The sequence below is a fragment of the Cetorhinus maximus genome, chromosome 21 (assembly GCF_964194155.1).
Source record: "Cetorhinus maximus chromosome 21, sCetMax3.hap1.1, whole genome shotgun sequence".
In the NCBI taxonomy this organism is placed as follows: Eukaryota; Metazoa; Chordata; class Chondrichthyes; order Lamniformes; family Cetorhinidae; genus Cetorhinus; species Cetorhinus maximus.
In genome coordinates this window covers 5,583,981-5,605,094 of record NC_135899.1, presented here as the reverse complement: position 1 = coordinate 5,605,094, position 21,114 = coordinate 5,583,981, and the positions used below count along the sequence as shown (strand labels likewise).

General features: G+C 47.3%; 1 protein-coding gene across 1 annotated transcript in view; it reads right to left on the bottom strand.

Annotated features, from left to right (window-relative positions):
* Nucleotides 1-4,509: 4,509 nt before the first annotated feature.
* Nucleotides 4,510-21,114, bottom strand: part of LOC144695497 (uncharacterized) — an 80,178-nt gene continuing 63,573 nt past the window's right edge. The window contains exons 8-12 of the mRNA XM_078566374.1: nucleotides 19,808-19,903; nucleotides 19,035-19,268; nucleotides 15,946-15,968; nucleotides 15,737-15,852; nucleotides 4,510-5,309 (exon numbers count right to left, since the gene is read on the bottom strand). Coding sequence (XP_078422500.1) covers nucleotides 4,732-5,309; nucleotides 15,737-15,852; nucleotides 15,946-15,968; nucleotides 19,035-19,268; nucleotides 19,808-19,903 — 1,047 coding nt within the window. The 3' untranslated portion in view covers nucleotides 4,510-4,731. The remainder of the gene's footprint in view (nucleotides 5,310-15,736; nucleotides 15,853-15,945; nucleotides 15,969-19,034; nucleotides 19,269-19,807; nucleotides 19,904-21,114) is intronic.

Genomic DNA, 21,114 nt, shown 5'->3' with positions numbered 1-21,114 from the left:
TTAGCATTTACCATCTGCTGTACCATTTTAAAATTCCACACTGCAGCCTGTCTTAAACTCACACAGCTGGACATGGTGGTAAATGGAGTGAACGATTCCCCCAGATCCCCCTCTAACCAGCTCCATTTAAAGGAATCATGGAGTATTTGCAGGTTAGTTGCTGGATTATTTCTTCAGGTTGCAGGTGTACTTGTGTCTGTTTTTGGAAGTTTCCTATACTTGACTAAAGTTGGAATATTCTGCACCCACCCCCTTTACACCTGCACCACCTTTTCCCTCTCCCCCTCTCCTAGACCTGAATCATGGTCTTTATCATGAACTTCAGTGATGTGACCTGAACACTGGTGAACAGCTCAGCGATGTGCAATGCTGCCTGATGGCACTATTGCTGATTCCTGAGGTCACTCTGCTGATTCAAAAATTAAAATACTGCAGATGCTGGAAACCTGATAGAAAATGCTGGAAACACTCAGCAAACCAGGCAGCATTTACAGAAAGAGGAACAGACTGAATGTTTCACCTTCATTGAGCTGAAACATCAACTCTGCTTCTCTCTCCACAGATGCTGCCTGACCAGCTGAGTGTTTCCAGTACTTTCTATTGTATCACTCAGCTGTTGACTGGGAGGAGGTTGACAGGGTAGGTTGTACATGGCCGTGTTAGTTATCTTGTTCTTCTAGGTGACTCTCCATATTAATGGGTAGATGACATTGTCACGGCTGCACTGGAACAACTGGGATGCCTGGGGTTCTGCCCTTTCTGCTGAGGGTGTTGCTGCTCATCGTCACTGGGCCAAAAATCTGAGAGTCATGCCCCCATTACCAGCTGCTGTCTTCCTTCTGGACAAGCGGCCATCCTGTTGCTTTGCCCCCTGCTCTTCTGCCCAGTGATGTCAGGAGGTTTAATGTCCACTCTCCCTGTCACCTGTGCAGTACTATGGATACCTGTTTCCCATTGGCTGAGTCTCCCTCTGCATCGTTCACCCTTTTATATGACTGAGGTAATTGTCTGGGGCGGCCATGACTGGCCCCCCCACTGTCTATCCACCTCCAGTCAGCTGATCTTTCCCAGACAGTGTCTGCAGCCGTGTGCCCCTGTGAAAGTCTCAACACCCCCTGTTAATGAGCTCTTAATAAGCTCCTTAATAACTTTAATTGGCCTTAATCAGGGGCTGGATGGGATTATGATCCTCCCCTCCCTCAGTCTGGTGAACACTGCTGGCACCAGGAAGGGCATCACAAAACCAACATGCCAACTGGCATCGGTATTTTCAGATCCTGTCCACTTCTGTTCCAGTGAGACCTGAAAATTCAGCCCTGTGATCAGGAGGGAGGGTGAGGGGGGGAGGTCCCACCACCTTCCCCCCTCCCTCTGATTAAGCCTGGGGGAAAGGCTTGCGAGTGGCCTTCTCACTTGGAGGCCAATTGAGGCTAATTAAGGGCCTCATCCCACCACCGGTAGTATTCAACCAATGGCAAACAATGGACTCTCGGGTTTGCCTGTGGCCTTCTGGAACCTGCTGGTTCCTCGTACTCAAGCGCTCTATGTCCCATCGAGAGACATGATTGGGAAGATTTGGGCCCACAGGAAGCCACTCCCTCCCCTTGCAGTCAGCTCCCCCCCTCTGCCTGGGACCCCCATCTCGCCCACCTATTTGTCTCTGGAGAGTCTATCACTGATCCTCTGGGTAGGCCCCTGTGCAATATCGGCAGTGGCCACCACTCCCAGTGGCGCTGCCTGTACCGCTGAGCTGCTGGCCTCTGATTGGCTGTCAGTTCTCAGGGGCGGGATTTCTCTCACACAGCGGGAAGTGCAGTGATTTAATGGACATGGTGGAGTTGAAAATCCAGACCTCAGAGTTTCTACTGCCAATTAGTAACTCAATTCCCTTGGGGCTCCTGGATATTGGGTTGGCAGGGGTGCTTTAGATTTCACTGAGAATGACGGGCCCCTCACCTACCACATCACCTTCTGCCCTGTAACCTGAGCTTTGACCTCTTGAAATGGACAAAACTATGCACATTTAGAATAAAATCAATTTAACCTTTATTTGTGACACACTTGAAGAATATCAACAAAGCAGCATCAAGTCCCAGCAGCACGAGGACATCCTACAACACTCATGTGATAAGACAGTCCTACCTAACAGGGCACAATGATCACACAACCACTGTCTCTATCCTGGGAATGACACCAACAAAGGCTTCTTCCGTGGAGGATTACTGTAGCTCTATTCCAAAGTGTTATATTCCAGAAAGTCAGTTGGTGAAGGATAGAACTGGCCAATCTTTACACACTTTTATATACATTTATTTACAAAATTACACATGCATCTCCTAATACAACTGCAGTTTCAGTCTGTGCCTAGTTATTCCTCTTCTGAAGAACCTGAAACAATGAAGTGCCCCATCTGAAAATCCACTCTAACAAAAACAAACCAAAACTTTGAAGAAAACTTATATCAAATTAAAATGACATTCCCAGAATTGATGATGCACTCCAGCACCCTCAGTACCCACTGGTTACTGAAGGCCTCAAACGTACTGGCAGACACCACGCACTCTTTCTCTCCAGGGATATCTGGATGGGGACATAGCCATGAAAGAGAGGCAGATGGTAAGGCTCAACTACCCTCTGCCAGGGCCTGTTAGTGGCCACCTTTGTACCGGGAGGAGGTCTCCCGATCTGCCCATCCCCCCCCTGCACTGGGTGGTCAAAGATAAGGAACATGGCACTGAAGTGCAAGCAGAAATTGAAGAGCAGCCTCTTCAGATAATGGAAAAGGGGCCCAATCGGGCACACGCTCTAAAGATATTAGACGCAAACTCTCCCCGGCTGCAGAAATTGCCTGGCAGCCGGCGAATCGGCTTCACAGTCTAACGCACGGGACTGACACGTACAACACCCTCCTTCTCACATCCCAGGTGGGCAAAGGGAGGATTTAGGGAACCCCTCTCTGTGCAGAGTGGAATGAGGCAGAGGGGATTTCTGGGAGAGGCTCATGTCGAAGGGCCAAGGTTCCCAAGGGAGGTTTCAGAGCCTGGCACCGATGGGAAATTCTGTCCAAACAGGGGTCAGCTCGGATGGGAGTGCCTCACACGCCTGAGCCATCTCAACACTGCAAACGCCGTGAGGGTCGAGCATCACATTTTAAGCCTTTCAATGGCTTTTACCTTAAACTGGCAGTTACCCAGGAACCAATCTCAGGCCAGCTCTTCCTGCAACATCCAGCCCACTCCTCCACCACCCAGTACACCTCCCAACCTTCATCAGCTTGGCAGTCTATGCTCTCCCCTCTGCCTGCCACACAAAACTGGACGGGCGGAGGTGCAGGTTCCTGAGCAGCAGCTTCCTGACGGTAGCCGCCACTCCTGATGGGAGAGAGCTCCAGCTGGGGGAGGCCATGTTACTTATGGACATTGATCAGTTCCTGGTGAAGGAAAGGGAGCCCCTATAAGGGGGCACGGTGAACCCCCCACCCCAACCCCCCCCCAGACAGGAGCTGCGTGTCAACTGAGGCTGTGCAGTTAGCAGAAGGAATACCCCAATGCACACCGTCTGGGAGGAGGCTCGATGTATATCTATCTCTGAAGATGAAATGTCACCACTTGGTTGCGAAGGCAGCACCTGCAGCCGACCTAAGCAGGAGACTCAGCACCTCGGCAGAGATCCAGAGGGAACTTATGTCCCAGAAGTTGACTGGTTTCTTTAATAACTTGACAAACTCAGGGGGAGCAATCAAAGTGTCCGAAGCGCCCCTCCCCCCACCACACAAAGGGCAGCGGGTGGCCCAGCCACACCAGTCGGCCCTTCCTCTGTCACCATCCGACCCCCAGGATCAACGGCAAAGGGCTCCTTCCTGGGCTGCTCTGGAGGTTCTGGGTCACCTCAGGCACCGGGTTGCACGGTGACTCAGGGAAAAGCTCCATCCCCAGTACCAGTGTCCCCAGGGTCAAAATCAGAGGCTGAGAATGGGGCCCTCCCCTCCCCCACTACCGTCCAGTGTGTGGGGTCCTCCCCTCCCCCACCACCGTCCAGTGACCCAGTGTGTGGGGCCTTCCCCTCCCCCACCACCGCCCAGTGACCCAGTGTGTGGGGCCTTCCCCTCCCCCACCACCGTCCAGTGACCCAGTGTGTGGGGCCTTCCCCTCCCCCACCACCGCCCAGTGACCCAGTGTGTGGGGCCTTCCCCTCCCCCACCACCATCCAGTGACCCAGTGTGTGGGGCCTTCCCCTCCCCCACCACCGCCCAGTGACCCGGCGTGTGGGGCCTTCCCCTCCCTCACCACCGCCCAGTGACCCAGCGTGTGGGGCCATCCCCTCCCCCACCACTGCCCAGTGACCCGGCGTGTGGGGCCTTCCCCTCCCCCACCACCGCCCAGTTACCAGGCGTGTGGGGCCTTTTTAATTAAATCCTCGACCAGATTGAGCAGGTCCTGGGGGTTATCAGCCCGTGACCGGGTGCCCAGCCTCATCAACCTGACCCATCCCAGCTCCAGTGCATCCAACTCTGTGACGAGTGTCTAGATCCTATGGCTCTCCCTTAGACAAGGGTCCTCACACATCCCTGGGAGGTATGGGCTGGACCAGAGGGACCCGTCACCCTCTCCTGAGGAATGGACGGCCCCCGCTGACAGTGGAGGGGAGGGGGCCAGGATTGGTAAATGACAAACAGTCCTCTACTACAGAGGAACAAACACCCCTCTCCCTCCCACATACAAGAAACAGTCTTTATTTGGATGAAGGGATAAAACCCTCATCTTCCTGGATTGTTACTGTCCGGGGACAGATTGTCAGTGGTTCTATGTTTTTAATCCCATCAGTGATATCTGGACTGAAGTAAGGATAGAGTTTCTCAGTGAATGTAGTAGTGAAAGTGTAGATATGGGATTTGTTATCTGAATTATAAAAGGACACCTTCCCTCCCTCATAATCCAGACAGACTCGAATCTTTCTCGGCTTCACACTTAGTTTTAAACGTTTCGATGGTTTCTCACCAGCCCAGTATTCAGTCCCCTCTATCAGTCTCAGTGCCCAGTATCCATCACCTGGATCCAGTGTGATTTCCCCCTTCCTATTGCTGGATTCCTTGGCCACACCCACATCCCATTCAGTATTGTTCCCCACCTCCACCTCCCAGGAATGTTTCCCTGATGTGAATCCCTCCCATCCCAGGACACTGACACAGGAATCAAATCTCTCCGGATTGTCGGGAAGCTGCTGCCGTTTCTTGGTGTAAATCACGTTCCTCAGGTCCTCAGACAGGAGAAGTTTAGGATGGGCTGTATTAGGGTCGAAGGTCACTACAGCTGGGAACAGATGGACACAAATAAAATGTTAGTCACACTTGTTGTATGATATTGGGTAATTTGTAGGTTTTATTAAGATATTCGTAGTCTTAGGTAGTTTATCAGTAACTATATAAATGTGCACCTGTAAAGGGTCCAAGATAGAGGCTGTCTCATGCTTGCTTCTATACATGGCTCTGCCTCATCCAACATTGACCTCTGGTTTTGGGTCATGTGATCCCTTACATCATAGTGTGGGCGGCACTGTACTCGGCCCCACGTTAACCCTTTACGTGCTAGACCCTAATGCTACGCCTCCCCCCAGGTCTTTATCCAAAGTATTTACAGTGTAATCCAGTTTACCCAACATTTACATTATTTCTATTACATTCCCCCACCCACCCACCCCCACCTCCCACCCCACTAAAGTCTTTGAGTTCAGGTTCAGGTGGTCTGGAGACCTAATAGCTCTTTCAGGTCTTATTTTTGCTGCTGTTGGAGCAGGGGGTAGGCTCTGTCGCAGTAGATAAACTTTGTTGAATAGGTGGTAGCTCTGGCATCTGCTTGGTTCTCGATTCTCATTTTCCACTCTTTTGAGTCGAATCGCTCTTTGTCAATTCCCCGTTCGTTGTAATGGACGGTCGTCATTTTATCCTGTCCTTTACAGGGAGAACAACCTCTCTGTTCGTTTGTAGTGTGTGTTTTCCTTTTCCTCCTACGCACGGCCTCCCCGTGATGCATGTTGGGACGGGAGATGTCTCTGCCTATTGTGAGGGCGTGATTTCTCAGCAAGCTCACCTTTAACCTCGGCTGTCTGGTGTGCTGTGATCGGTCGATGGCTGCTTCTCCGTTCCAGCGTCGTCTGGGTAACTGCAATACTGGCTGGAGGTCGCTGCGTCGGAGTCAGGGGTTGACCATCTTCCACCCAAGGCCCTGTGGTAACCTTCTGAATGGTTGGCTGGTCAGACCAACTAGGGGCTCTCGCCGCTGTCAAGAAAGTGGGCAAGACTGCTCTGAAAAAAGTGAGGACAATTCCGAGCTGCTGTCCAGTCGAGAGTATCTGTCTTGTTGGAGCTCTCGGGAACCTGCAGGTCTGTATGATTCACGACAGTGGTTGGCTTGACATTTTCTGCCATCTTCAGGAGATTCAGGGCTACAAGGGCATCTCTGCGCGAGAGAGGAAAAGACTGGTTCCACATGACGTACATAACTTTGAAGATTTGTTTGCCGCCTTACCTTAATGGATCTTGAGTCAAGCCTATAAGCAGAAGTCGGATTCCATCAGGCCCGCTGTGCCTGCTGTAAGTGGCCAGAGGTCTCTCAGCCATGGTTCCTTGTCCAATAGGACCGTGACACTGGCTCATGTGTCCAACTTAAAGTTTATGAGATGACCATTGACCGAGATGTCCGCTTTCCAGAATGAGGATCCAAGATCTTTTACCTCATCCAAAAAGCATGGTTGTGTCCTCTTGGTGTGCTGTTCCAACCTCAAGGATTTTCTTGGGATCCCTTGTGCGTTTGGATGCTTTGGCTTAGCACAGCTTCCTGAACTTCCCCATGGAGTTACAGTTAAAGCATTGTGCTGAGATTGCCGGACATCGATTTCGCCAGTGGGGGCACTTGTCTCCACAGTGCTGGCATGGCCGCTGTACTGGTTGGTTAGGGTATTGCATCCCTTAGACAATGGGGTTTACCTTATACCCTGGCTTTCTTTCTCCCCTCAAGATTGGTCTGTCTGTAAACAAATTTCAGACTGCCTGACATTTGAACGGCCTTATCAAGGGTTAGATCTTTCTTCGCTTGATGCATGTTTGAGTCGTCTGCCACTCTGGTAACGGTTCTATCCCTGGTTAGCTCTGATTTCAAGTCACCATAGTCACAGCTTTCTGCCATTCTGTACAGATCATTAATGGAGGAGTCAACAGGTTCTCTGGGCTGTTGGACACATTTGTTAAATTTTGCCCTTTCAAGGATCTTGTTAATTCTGAGATTAGAATAGGTGTCAAGTGATTTTAAAACTTCATCAGATCTTTCTGAGGATTCATTGATTCCTTGTCCGGCTAGTATACCATCTGCTATTAGGCCTACAGAATAAAGCAGTGTGTTAACTTGATTGCTCTAAAGAAGGGTCATACGGACTCGAAACGTTAACTCCGTTTCTCTCTCTCCACAGATGCTGTCAGGCCTGCTGAGTTTTTCCAGCATTTTCTGTCTTTATTTCAATGTGTCAAATTGTTCAACTTCTGCCTTTTTATCCAGACCTGAAGCTATCCTGTACCTAAGGAATCTCTCCAGAGTCCCCAATTTTGTGACTAATCTGGGCCTTGGATAAGTCCAAACTGGTCGGGTAGAGTAGATTTCTGATCCATAGTTAATAAATTTTAAATGTAGGTTCAGCTTTAAGAGTTTTCTGAATAACCAAGATGGCGCCACCATTTGCTTCTTCACAAAGGGTTTTATGTTTGCTGGTTTTGACAGGCTCTCGCAGTAATGGCGTTCATAATCTTAGCAATAAAAAGTTTGCAGCAGCGGCCGGTTAGAGTCATCCCTGCTTAATCTCATTTTTATCAGGTTATGTAACCATCAAATCCTGAGGTTTGCTGGGTTTTTTGCTATCAATTCCAATTGATTTAATTATTTAATGACTTCCTTTGTCTTCTCTTTTCGAATCAGAGCAGTCTTGGCCGCCATGTGTTCAGGCACTGGCTCAGGACTTGGGTTTATCGAGTTGTGATTTAAAATGGTAATTCTGACTATTGCTGGCTTTTAAAGCTGTTTAGAACGTTTTCTGTCCAGGAACTTACGTTTTTAACTCCCCCCTGCCAGATCTTTTGACTCTGCCTCTCTGGGTATTGAAGCTGGACTTGCACAGGATTCGATGAAGTCTTCTGCTGCAGATGAGGAGTTTTATCTCTGCCTGCAGCTTCCAAGTCTTTCTTTGGAACTTCTCTCTGGTGATCTCCTTCTGCCCCTTCGTTTCTTCAGCTTGTCTTCAGGTCAGAATGCCTCTTTGATTTTTTTCAGTCTTTTAGGTTTATAATTTTCTTCTGCAGTTTCTGCAAGGTTCTGCAGTGTTCCATTAGCTGCCACCATTTTGTATGATGTTGTGTTGTTTGGCAGGTCTTATTAAGGTATTTATAGTCTTGTTCAGTAAATCTTTATTGATTACTAGTAACTATATACATATGTACAGTAAAGGTCCAAGCTAGGAGCTGTCTCCATGCTTACTTCTAAACATGGCTCTGTCTAGCCCAACATTGACCGCTAGGTGTGCGTCATGTGATCCCTTACATCATAGGGTGGGCGGTACTGCACTCAGTCCAACATTAACCCTTTATATGCCAGACAACTAACTTTCACACCTGGTTAGTGATTGGGAAAATCAGCAATGATCCGGAATTAGAAATTCATCCCCCAGGAAAGAGCTTATGTAACACACAGGGGAAACGGAGAGCCACTGCCCCGGGGGAAGGCTTTACCTGGTGGCCATGCCCTGGATTGAGGCTGAGGAAACCTCATTACAGAGAGACAGAGGGGCAGAAACAGACATTGTGGGGCGGAGTGGGGAGGGAGACAGGACCTCAGGACTGCACTCAATTAGTACTCTGCAATATAAAAACTCAGGAGTAGAGACGGGCTACAGAAAGGAGAGCAAAGAGATAGAGGGAGAGAGAGGGAGGAATCGACAGAACAAGAGAGAGAGAGAGAGAGAAGGTGCAACAGAGTGCAACAGGCATGGTGAGAGAGAGGAATGTGACAGCCAAAGCAAAGTCGCGGCAGGCAGTGAGAGAAAATATCGCCACAGGCAGAGAGCAAGAGAAAGAGCGCCAACAGGCAGAGTGCGATTGTGAAAGGCAGAGAGATGGAGAAAGCAGGACAGGCAGAATGAGTTTGGAAAAGGCATAGAGAGAGGGAACAATATGTGACAGTTAGAGAGAGAGAGAGAGAGAGAGGGTGGGTCAGACAGAGAGGGCAAACAATAAGGCTGCGACAGGTAGAGAGAGAGAAAGAGGATGCAGCAGACAGAGTAAGGTTGTGACAAGCGGAAAGAGAGAGTGTCACAGGCAGAACAAGGTCACAACTGGCAGGGAGAGAGGCTGTGACTGGCAGAGGGCATGACAGGCAGTGAGAGAGGACATGACAGGCAGTGAGAGAGGACATGACACGCAGAGGGAGGAAGATTGGGTACGAAAAGAAGATAAAAACAAAAAACTGCGGATGCTGGAAATCCAAAACAAAAACAGAAATACCTGGAAAAACTCAGCAGGTCTGGCAGCATCGGTGGAGAGGAGCAAAGTTGATATTTCGAGTCCTCATGACCCTTCAACAGAACTAAGTAGAAATAGGAAAGGGGTGAAATATAAGCTGGTTTAAGGGGGGGGAAGAAGAGGGGTGGGGGGGTTGTTGGGACAAGCAAGCAGTGATAGGAGCAGATAACCAAAAGATGTCACAGACAAAAGAACAAAGAGGTGTTGAAGGTGGTGATATTATCTAAAAGAATGTGCTAATTAAGAATGGAGAGCAGGACAAGCAAGGTAGCTCTAGTGGGGGTGGGGTGAAATAAACCATGGGTGGAATACATTTAAAAATAATGGAAATAGGTGGGAAAAGAAAAATCCATATAAATTATTGGAAAAAACAAAAGGAAGGGGGAAGAAACGGAAAGGGGGTGGGGATGGACGAGGGAGTTCAAGATCTAAAGTTGTTGAATTCAATATTCAGCCCGGAAGGCTGTAAAGTGCCTAGTCGGAAGATGAAGTGCTGTTCCCCCAGTTTGCGTTGAGTTTCACTGGAACAATGCAGCAAGCCAAGGACAGACATGTGGACAAGAGAGCAGGGTGGAGTGTTAAAATAGCAAGCGACAGGGAGGTCTGGGTCATGCTTGCGGACAGACCGAAGGTGTTCTGCAAAGCGGTCACCCAGTCTGCGTTTGGTCTCTCCAATGTAGAGGAAACACATTGGGAGCAACGAATGCAGTAGGCTAAGTTGGGGGAAATGCAAGTGAAATGCTGCTTCACTTGAAAGGAGTGTTTGGGCCCTTGGACGGTGAGGAGAGAGGAAGTGAAGGGGCAGGTGTTGCATATAATGCATTTGCATGGGGAGGTGCCATAGGTGGGGGTTGAGGAGTAGGGGGTGCTGGAGGAGTGGACCAGGGTGTCACGGAGGGAACGATCCCTACGGAAGTCCACCGGGGGGTTGAAGGGAAGATATGTTTGGTGGTGGCATCATGCTGGAGTTGGCGGAAATGGCGGAGGATGATCCTTTGAATGTGGAGGCTGGTGGGGTGATAAGTGAGGACAAGGGGGGACCCTATCATGTTTGTGGGAGGGAGGGGAAGGCGTGAGGGCGGATGCGTGGGAGATGGGCCGGACACGTTTGAGGGCCCGGTCAACTACCGTGGGTGGAAAACCTCGGTTAAGGAAGAAGGAGGACATTTCAGAGGAGCTGTTTTTGAAGGTAGCGTCATCAGAACAGATGCGACGGAGGCGAAGGAACTGAGAGAATGGGATGGAGTCCTTACAGGAAGCGGGGTGTGAGGAGCTGTAGTCGAGGTAGCTGTGTGAGTCGGTATGCTTGTAATGGATATTGGTGGACAGTCTATCATCAGAAATTGAGACAGAGAGATCAAGGAAGGGAAGGGAAGTGTCAGAGATGGACCATGTGAAAATGATGGAGGGGTGGAGATTGGAAGCAAAATTAATCAATTTTTCCAGGTCCAGACGAGAGCATGAAGCAGCACCGAAGTAATCATCGATGTACCGGAGAAAGAGTTGTGGGAGGGGGCCGGAGTAGGACTGGAACAAGGAATGTTCCACATACCCCATAAAGAGACAGGCGTAACTGGGGCCCATGCGGGTACCCATAGCCACACCTTTTATTTGGAGGAAGTGAGAGGAGTTAAAGGAGAAATTGTTCAGTGTGAGAACAAGTTCAGCCAGACAGAGGAGAATAGTGGTGGATGGGGATTGTTCGGGCCTCTGTTCAAGGAAGAAGCTGAGAGCCCTCAGACCATCCCGGTGGGGGATGGAGGTGTAGAGGGATTGGACATCCATGGTGAAGAGGAGGCGGTTGGGGTCAGGGAACTGGAAATTGTTGATGTAACATAAGGTGTCAGAGGAATCACGGATGTAGGTGGGAAGGGACTGGACAAGGGGAGAGAGAAGGGAGTCAAGAAAGCGAGAAATGAGTTCCCAGGAACAGGCTGACACGATCGGTCTGCCGGGACAGTCCTGTTTGTGGATTTTGGGTAGGAGGTAGAAGCGGGCCGTCCGAGGTTGGGCGACTATCAGGTTGGAAGCTGTGGAAGGAAGATCTCCAGAGGAGATGAGGTCAGTGACAGTCCTGGAAACAATGGCTTGATGTTCAGTGGTGGGGTCATGGTCCAGGGAGAGGTAGGAGGAAGTGTCTGCGAGTTGACTCTCAGCCTCCGCGAGGTAGAGGTCAGTGCGCCAGACAACAGCACCACCTTTGTCAGCGGGTTTGATGACAATTTTGGGGTTGGACCTGAGAGAACGGAGTGCAGTGAGTTCAGAGAGAGACAGATTAGAATGGGTGAGAGGAGCAGAGAAATTGAGACGACTAATGTCACGCCGACAGTTCTCAATGAAAAGATCAAGAGAAGGTAAGAATCCAGAGGGAGGGGTCCAGGTGGAGGGAGAATATTGGATGTGGGTAAAAGGATCCGTTGAACAGGGAGAGGACTCCTGCCCAAAGAAGTGAGCACGGAGACAAAGGTGGCGGAAGAAGAGTTCAGCATCGTGCCGAGCCCGAAATTCTGAGGGCGTAAGGGTATGAAACTAAGTCCTGTGCTGAGCACTGAACGTTCAGCATCGGAGAGGGGAAGGTCAGGGGGTATAGTGAATACGCGGCCGGGGCTGGGATTGGAAGATGGGTTGGGGACGGAGGGACAGGCAGTGGTGGAGGGTCCTAGATGGGTGTTGCTGTCGATGAGTTGTTGGAGCTTGCGTTCCTTAGCACTTGAGAGAAAGAGAAAAAGTTTCTTGTTGAGGCCTCAACAAGATGTTGTGACAGTAAAAGAGAGAGGTCATGACAGACATAGAGAAAGAAGGTATGACAGGCAGAGGGAGAGCATGACAGGCAGAGAGAGAGGACATGACAGGCAGAGGGAGAGCATGACAGGCAGAGAGAGAGCGTGCAACAGATTGTGAGGGGAAGAGGGTGAGAAAAGCAGGGAGAAAAGGAGAGGGCATTACAGGCAGAGAGTGAGAGAGAGGAGGTGTCGCTGGCAGTGAGAGAGAGAAAGAGAGAGTGCGATAGAGAGAGAGAGGGTGCAGCCAACAGAGAGAGGGCACGACAGGCAAAGGGGAGCGATGTGACAAGCAGAGAGTAAAAGAGCGCAAGAGACAGAGAGAGACAAGCAGTGGAAGAGAGAGAGACAACGACAAGTGGAATGAGGTGACGTAAGGCAGCGAGGGAGAGGGTGCGCAACAGAGAGAGAGAATGTGACAGGCAGGGAGAGGTTACCCGACAGGTAAAGAGAGAAAGCGTGACATCAGGATGGTACAGAAACAAGCAGCCACATGAGATGGACACTTTGTATAGTGTGTGCCGAGTCCCCAGGGTTGGTGTGAGAAGTGAGTGCTCCTTAGTACGAGGGATATTAAGTTAGAAACCGGGCAGGCTGACAAACCCTGTTAGAAGCCCCTGATCCACCAAAACCTATGGCTCCCCTTGTACAGCGGAGGTAAACTCCACTCACTGATGACAGGGCCCCACGGAGGTGGCAGTTAGAGGGGAAGCCCTTTACACCTGGGGAAAAGCAGATCATCCCTACCTGTTTCAATTGTGGAGGAAGTGGACAGTTTGCCCGAGAGGGGAGGAAATCAACGAAGGGCCAGAGTCAGGGGACTCGGAATCAAGAGACACCCGACCCACACACCCCTAGTTTACAGAAATTCCAAAGATTAATGAAATGGTGTCAGCACGAAAACACTCCCCAGGGTCAGGTCCATGTCGCCCAGGGAGAGGGTGTCCCGAGACATTCAGCAGGAAGGGGCTGCACCCAGCCTGATTATCCTTGTCCACTCAGGTATGATGAGTATGATAGACAATGTGTAGATATTATAGTGGAGGGAAAGAAAGGTTGTAGACACTGGAGTGTCCAGCATGGGAGTAGATTCACCCTCTCCTATGATCTACAGGAGAATCCATTGTATTGGGAAGATTTACAGGTGATGCAGAGGTTGGAGCGATATCCAAACCCTTAAGTTTTAAGGTGGGACACCCCCAAACAAAGTGGACGTGTGTTTTAGTGAGATGGGACCAGCCTGGGATGGGAGTTTTAGGTTCAGATTGGAAGTTGCCTCTCGTGGTAAATAACTGTTTGTGGGATGGAATGGATAGCAGACGAGGTGTTGGTTATTCCTCCACGTCACGGTGAGACATGGGTTATGACATCAATAGGATCCTATTATTTAAAAACTCTGAGAACTCGGACACGGGAAATGTATAGGCCTATAGTAGAAGAAAATAGGGAAGTCTCCACTGTTCGCAAACATTTTTGTGGATGAGATACTCGGGGAGAAGTCAGGATAGTGTAAAAAGCCTATTTTTATTTTTCTTGGACTGTGGCTTTAAAATTGGACTGTGGCTTTAAAAACTACCATGGCTGCAGTTGAAAGACATGTTCACTGGAACAGGATGAGGAACATACAATGTTGCTATCTCCTGGAACAGAGTGTGCTAGGTTGGACAAAATGGTGGCGGAAAGGGGTCCTGAACTAAGGGTAACTGCCTAGCAACATTTTAATTGGCCCCTGATCAGCTGACCAAGGTTTTGTGTGATAGCAGTGAGCAGAGAGATCCTACCCTCAAAGAGAACACATCTAAAACCTCTCTCTCCTGCGTGTGTAAGATTCCAGTAAATCTAAAAGGCTAGCTAGCTGGCTTTTCGTCATATCTGTGTAACCTGCTCTCTCTGAAAAAACCCATGTCAAGAGGAAAAGGGGAAAATCACCAGTAGAGACATTGAAAAGCAAATTTTCAACCAGTGAACTACAGACTGAAAGTGCTGGAAGACCATCTCATTTCATTAACAATGAACTGCAAGGGGTTTTGGAAGAGATCAATCAAAATCAACCCATCTAATCCCATGCTCCAGATTGGTGCTGTTGAACTGTTTTAAATCATCCTTAAAATCCATGTTTTTATTGTCTTGTGTGTGTTTGTGTATAATGGTTAAGAAGGGGTAGAGTTTAAGCTATAGAACTAAAAGTTAGCAGTTCAAGTTATTTACTTGTTAAGTTTACAAACCTGGTGCTGATATTCTGTTAACCTAAATTAAACAGTGAGGTAGAATTGGGCAATGTGGATGTCAAATCAAACTTTTCACATTTGCCTCGGCTCAGGGAACAGTGGGGCTTGAGATTACAGCGTGCTATCTCCGGTGAGTTGTGACAATAGAGGGAGACCCCATGTCCCAGCCATAAAAACAATACACTTTCCCTAAAGAAGCGGAGAAAGACCTCGAAAAGGCTGTAGCCTCCCACGTGGAACAGGGGCTGTTGACATCCTTAGTAACCCATGTAAATTCCCCTTTCTAACCCATTAAAAATGGTTCCTGATGAGTGACCATTGATTATAGGGAAGTCAGTAAGAATATTCCTGTTTGTGCCACTACCGTAACAGTGGTGGTGAACCACAAGACCCACAGCCATATCCGCTGTCCTAGACATCTCAAATGGGTTGTGGTCAATTTCCCTACACCAGACAACTAGGTTTGCCTTTACAGTCAAAAGTCTACAGTTTATCTGAACATGTTTTCCCCAGAGTTTCCATAACAGCCTCTCAATTTTTCACCAGAATATGTCTACATATATGCAGGAATTCAGACGTCAAGGTTGAATAATGCAGTATGTAGATGACTTGCTGTTTTCTGAGAGTGATTGGGTTGTGCTGGGTCAGTAATGGGTGCCGATGAAAATGGTAAAATGTTTCACTGCCCAACAGGTCACTAACAGATGCACCTCACAGAGGGAAAACCCCTTTTCCACGTCTGTGAATGAAAGAAGGAACAGGATCTAGTGCCAAAATAACCATATGGACTCTGTTGCTAAATGGGTAAACAGAAAGGATGATCCTAAACTCACAGTTTATCCCAACTATCCAGGAGTATCCCATGCTTGTACCTTACAGGATGTTTGGGAAACTGAGGGATGATTCACGGCAGGAATCCATCCTGAGGGATGAGTGGGAGAAGGGAAAAGAAAAACAGAATGCTGGATTAGTGAGCCACAAAGGGAGGTTGAATGAACACTATCTCTTCCCAATACTATGAGTGCCCAGCAGGTGGAGCAGGTCACTGTGACTGTATGATTTGACAATTATTTGTTTAAACAGAAAACTGACTGAAATAAAATTGAGACTGGCCCCTGTACTAATAACAGAGAGAGCTGTTTAATAGCTGGTGTCAGGAAGCTCACACCCACCTGTATTAATCACCGTCAGCATCTTTTTCCACACTCTGTACTGCAGTGACCCAATGTACTTCCCCACATTTATTAAAGGGTAAACCTTCTGTGTCTCTGGGAGAGTTCGCTTCACTCTGAAACAGGAGATAAAAGTCAGTGTTGGATCATTCCAGGGTGAGGGAGAAATATGTTAGAAATAAAAATCAAATCAAGGGTGTAAATTTTACCTTTCCTGTAGATCCTGAAATTTCTGTGGAACAAGAACAATTATTAGTGTTTGTGTTTGGATTCCACAGAAAAGTACATTATAAATATATCAAGTTATTGGACTGCCTCTCCCTGTCCTCATTGGACTGTGAGTTACTCCACAATATTACAAATGACTCGATCTTACTGCACAACACAACTCACAGAGATACAATCCAATTGTAAAACCCTGATGGATGGCAAATTACTGGAACTAATTTATTAGCAGTCGCTTGGAAGAACAGAACTTGAACATTGGTAAAAAGAGAGACACGTTACTGATGGAAGAGAGCAAGATGAAAAGATTTTAATAATGTCTTCCTTTTCAGCAAATATTAATTAATCGGCCCAGATCATCTGTTCTCCAGATGGTTGTAGCCCAGAGTTACCCCAAAAGATGCGCTGGGGATCCCTTGGAAGTCCCAATATACTGACTACGCAGGAATTACCTGGGAAGTTTCAACTTTTGTTAGGCATTTACTTTGCAGCTGGAACCCTTTGAAACACCAATTTAAACTGGAGGGTTTGGATGGTTCCGACTTACTTAGCAGAATAGTTACCCAGGAAAAGTTGACGGTCAAAGCTTGCTCTAACTCCTTGGTAATCAAAGTACTGAATCCCCCGACCCCCGCTAGCCCACCTGACACCGGCTACCCCCCCACCCCGACACTCTGACTATCCCCACCCATGACTACCCAACTCTCCCTCACCACCCAACCCCACCGACCCATCCTATCCCATCACCCACTTAGCTTACACACGTATTGTCATGAAGATATTAATGTTATTGGAAACTATTTTAAAGTGGACTTGTAGCAGGGTCTCTGTCTGTAGGTGTGAGTGCATGTCTTAATTGGATTAAAGCGAGCTAGTCTGGGTGCTTTGATGAATTGAAGCATCGTGTGAACCTACAATAGACCCCTGGCCTGTGTTTAAATCATACATTTCCAGTGAAAGGTCCCATCCATCAATCCATGGATGAGTTGGATGATGAAAAGCACAGCCCAGGACAGCGGCTGAATGCTGATACTTGAGACACATGTTATTAAACAGACAGAGTAAATTGTATAAATGTTGTAAATGTTGAGCGGTGCACGGAGAGAAAAATGCCTGGTTTTTGGAGAATTGTGGATTTTGCACAGCTGGATTTGGGGCACTGTACAACCTGGGGTTGTCCAATAGAAATTACTGACTATTTATCCCTCGACCACCACTGCTAAAATAGATTAATCAACATTTCAATACACAGCAGAGAATTAACAAAAATACTCGGATGTTCACTGAGCTTCCTGGGAAATCGATCTTAATTTAAATGTTTGCACAGTGGAGATTCCCCCCTCCAGCTCTCTGACCATTTAACTATTTAACTGCTGGGAGAAACCCATCTGTGTATCTGACCCTGTGGAGAGCTCTCTCCTGGACAGAATCATTCCAGTTCTAGCCAGGGAGGAGCCAAGCATTGTAAACATGGTAAAGAAGCACCTCAGTTGCGAAGGGTGGGTCTGGCCACGCTGCCGTGGAACTCTCCAAGTAGTTGGACCGTGCCGTACCACCTGTCCCTCGTGGAAAAATTTATGTAGAGAAACACCTTTGACCACAAGTCCATCAGGCAGTGGTCGGCACGTAACGTCTTAGAGGCCCTGAGGGAAAAGGAGAGGGTGGATCCTGTGGGATGGTTCCCCGAGCAGACTGTCAAAGTCATTTGGCAGAATGCCTCATCGCCAGAACTTTCCAACAAGCACCAAGACGTAGCTTGGCTGGTGGTGAGAAAGGCCCTCCCTGTCAGATCCTTCCTACACGCCAGGAGTCTCACCCCCTCGGCACGTTGCCCTCGAGGTGGCTGTGGAGGGGAAGAGACCGTTGTTCACCTCCTTGTGGATTGTGCCTTTGCAAAGAAGGCCTGGAGAGAGATGCAGTGGTTGCTGTCGAGGTTCATCCCGAGCAGTGCTGTGACACAGGACTCTGTGCTCTATGGGCTGTTCCCAGGGACATACACTGAGACAAACATCAACTGCAGCTGGAGGATCATCAACTCGGTGAAAGACGCTCTTTGGTCTGCCCAAAACTTGTTGGTCTTCCAGCGCAAAGAGTTGTCCCTGACCAAGTGTTGCAGACTGGCACATTCCAAGGTCCAGGACTACGTGCTGAGGGACACACTAAAGTTTGGGGCAGCCGCCGCAAAGGCACAATGGGGAAAGGTCGCTGTCTAAGACCTTTCTGCCAAAGTGCACCGAGGGACTGGGAACTGGTCAGAGCCCCTCGGGCTGCACAGCTCAAAATGAATGTATGCAGTGAATACTAATTGTATTATAATTGTATTGAAGCACCTCAGAGTGCAACAGGGTGTATGTTGATAAATCCAATACCATTGTCTGATTGTCTGTAATGACCATATTGAAATGATTATAATATTCATTGACTGTATTAATGCACCTAGTGATACATGTGTAAAAGTTGAATCTGATTGTACTTTCTGTGATGGTGATTTTGAAATGTTTTGGAATATTCTTCCAGATATTTTATGAATAAAGTATATATTTTTTTAAAATGAAGCACCTCAGAGTGCAACAGGATCTATGTAGATAATTTGAGTATTGTTGCACTTTCTGTGATGGCCATTTTGAAATGTTTGTAATGCTCTTTTAGATATTTTATGAATAAAGTATATTTTTGCAAAAAAAAAGTACTGCCTGGCTGGATCCTGCACTGTAGTTCCCAGTCTCAGACCAACAGCTGAACTGGAAATGTACACCCAGGGGAGAATGGTCTGACCATTCTGAGTGTTTCTCACTCTGTATGAAGCTGATTTTCTTCATTGTTTCATCTTATTAAACTGTTCCCTTGTAATACTTCACTACAATAAACAAGCTCCAGATGTAGTAATTTCAAAGTTAAAGACAGCCGTTAGTGACCTTGGGTGTGAGACAGAGAAAAACCAAATGTCACAGGTGATTGGTATTATTTTGGTCAGTGAATTTTATATTCTAGATATTGATGACACAACCTGTTCAATCTTCAAGACTGTCTCAAAGAAAAGAGGTGAAGGAGAAAGAAATAAATAAACAGGCACCATTAAAAACTTGATGTTGTCCTGTTCACTCAGCTCTTGTTCAATATCCTGAACAGTGACTGAAAGCGATGAGATTTCCTCTGTTATCTTCTTAATCCTCTCCTTCATCTCCTGACTCTTTTCCTTTTTCTCCAGGTTCAGATCTTCCAACACAATCCTCTCTTCCTCACGGAGAAACTGGTGAAGTTTTTCAAACTCGGCTGTAACCTGCTCCTCTGTCTTTACACTTTGGTCCTTTGGAAAATATCAGAGAGATTGAATAATCAAATGAGTATTTTTATAGAATATTATAGAGAAAAACATTCCCAATCTAGTTAATTTCCAATCCAGATAATTTATTGAGATATACTTTTAAATAACTCCCTGAACCTTCTCTTTTCTAGAGAAAAGAGATTCAGCCTGTTCAACTTTTCCTGATAGATTTAAGCTCTCTGTTCCGAATTGGGGGTCGGTTAGCTTGGATGGCTAGTTTGTGATGCAGAATGACACCAACAGCACGGGCTCAATTCCCATACCGGCTGAGGTCATCCATGAAGGCTTCTCAACCTCGCCCCTCGCCTGAGGTTAAACTCATCACTAGTCCTCTCTCTTTCTTTCTAATGAGAGCAGCCTATGTTCCTCTACAGCGACTTTCACTTTTCTGGAATCATCCTTATTTTTTTTTGCACCTTCTTACTGCCTCTTTATAATTCTCAGAATAGAGAGACCAGAATCTGCAAGGTACCATTCTGCATGTGTATACAGAACATAGGACAAAATAGCATCAGAAGTACCTGAATGTGGGTCAATGTTCTCTCATAATCACTTTTTACAGTGTTCCATTCCTTCTTCTTGTTCTGGACTGGCTTCAGTAAGTTTCGCAGTCCCTCCTGAACAAAAACATCAATTAATTTGTACATTTTTCAGAAATAAATATTCCAAAATTAAATATCAGTTAAAATTAAAATTCTGAAGGTAATTTTTATGGGGCCTCTTTTTCATCACATTCAGAAGTTTCTGAGGTAAATTTTCAGCTTGCTGTCTAGTGTAAGACTGGTTTCTGGGATCAGTCATATAGTAAACGCTTGAGTTTCTATTTCCACTGAAATCACCAATGCGCTGACTGAGGTATGAGGATAACATAGAGGCTTCAAATTTCATTGATTTAAATTGACTCAAAATCCCTGTCAGAAAGTAATTCTACTGCTACTGTACTTACTCTTCTGTTCAACCCATTTCTGTTCTGTATTTCTTTCTTACTAATAAATATCCATGATGTAGACAACGTGACATCAATGAGTAATGCCCCATTGATTGATCATAGATTGAAGTTCGGGAGCCACAGATTACCCAAAAATGAAGCTGAGCTCATAAGTGATTTTGGAATAATTGGTTAAGTAGTTTATTAAGAAACAACAGTTTAAGTGTGATGCACAAGCTAAAAAGACAGGAAAAGCATACGACCCCGTGACAGGTCAGGATAGTTTACAGGTCCCGGAGGGTGAATGGATGGATGAAGCCAATTTCAGCAGCTGGGGGGCAGCAGCCTCTTGTCTGTTCAGTTTGAAGTTTTCCTCTCTTTTGTTTTGTGCTCCTCAAGCTAACCAAGGTGCTAGGAAGCTCTCTCTCCCAGTCTCGCTCCATCCAAAGAAGATGGAAGCATGAATCACTTCAAAAAACTCTTTCCTGCCTGAAGTGAATTTTTTTTCTCCCTCGAGACCCTGTTTTTAACCTTTTCTCACAAGACTGGCTTATGTGTGGGTCAGGAATTTCAACCTTATCAGGAATGTCTTTGACGTTCCTTGGCAGAGATACCGGGGCTGTCCTGTGCTTTTCAGCTAGCAACCTGCTTTGGAAGCTCTTTCCCTAAGATTTCCAAAATGTTCAATCAATTTCTTGACATCTTATGAGTGATTTCTTGCCCACAGGAGTTGCGACTGTTCTGTAAAAAAATGTTAATCGCCCTATCAACTCTGTCCAGACCACGCCCCCTCCATGATTTTAAACACCTCTGTCAAATCTCCTCTCAATCTTCCCTTCTCCAAAAAATCTTCAAGTCACAGCCCCGTGTACAAAACTGGTGTGAAACTGTCTAGTTGTT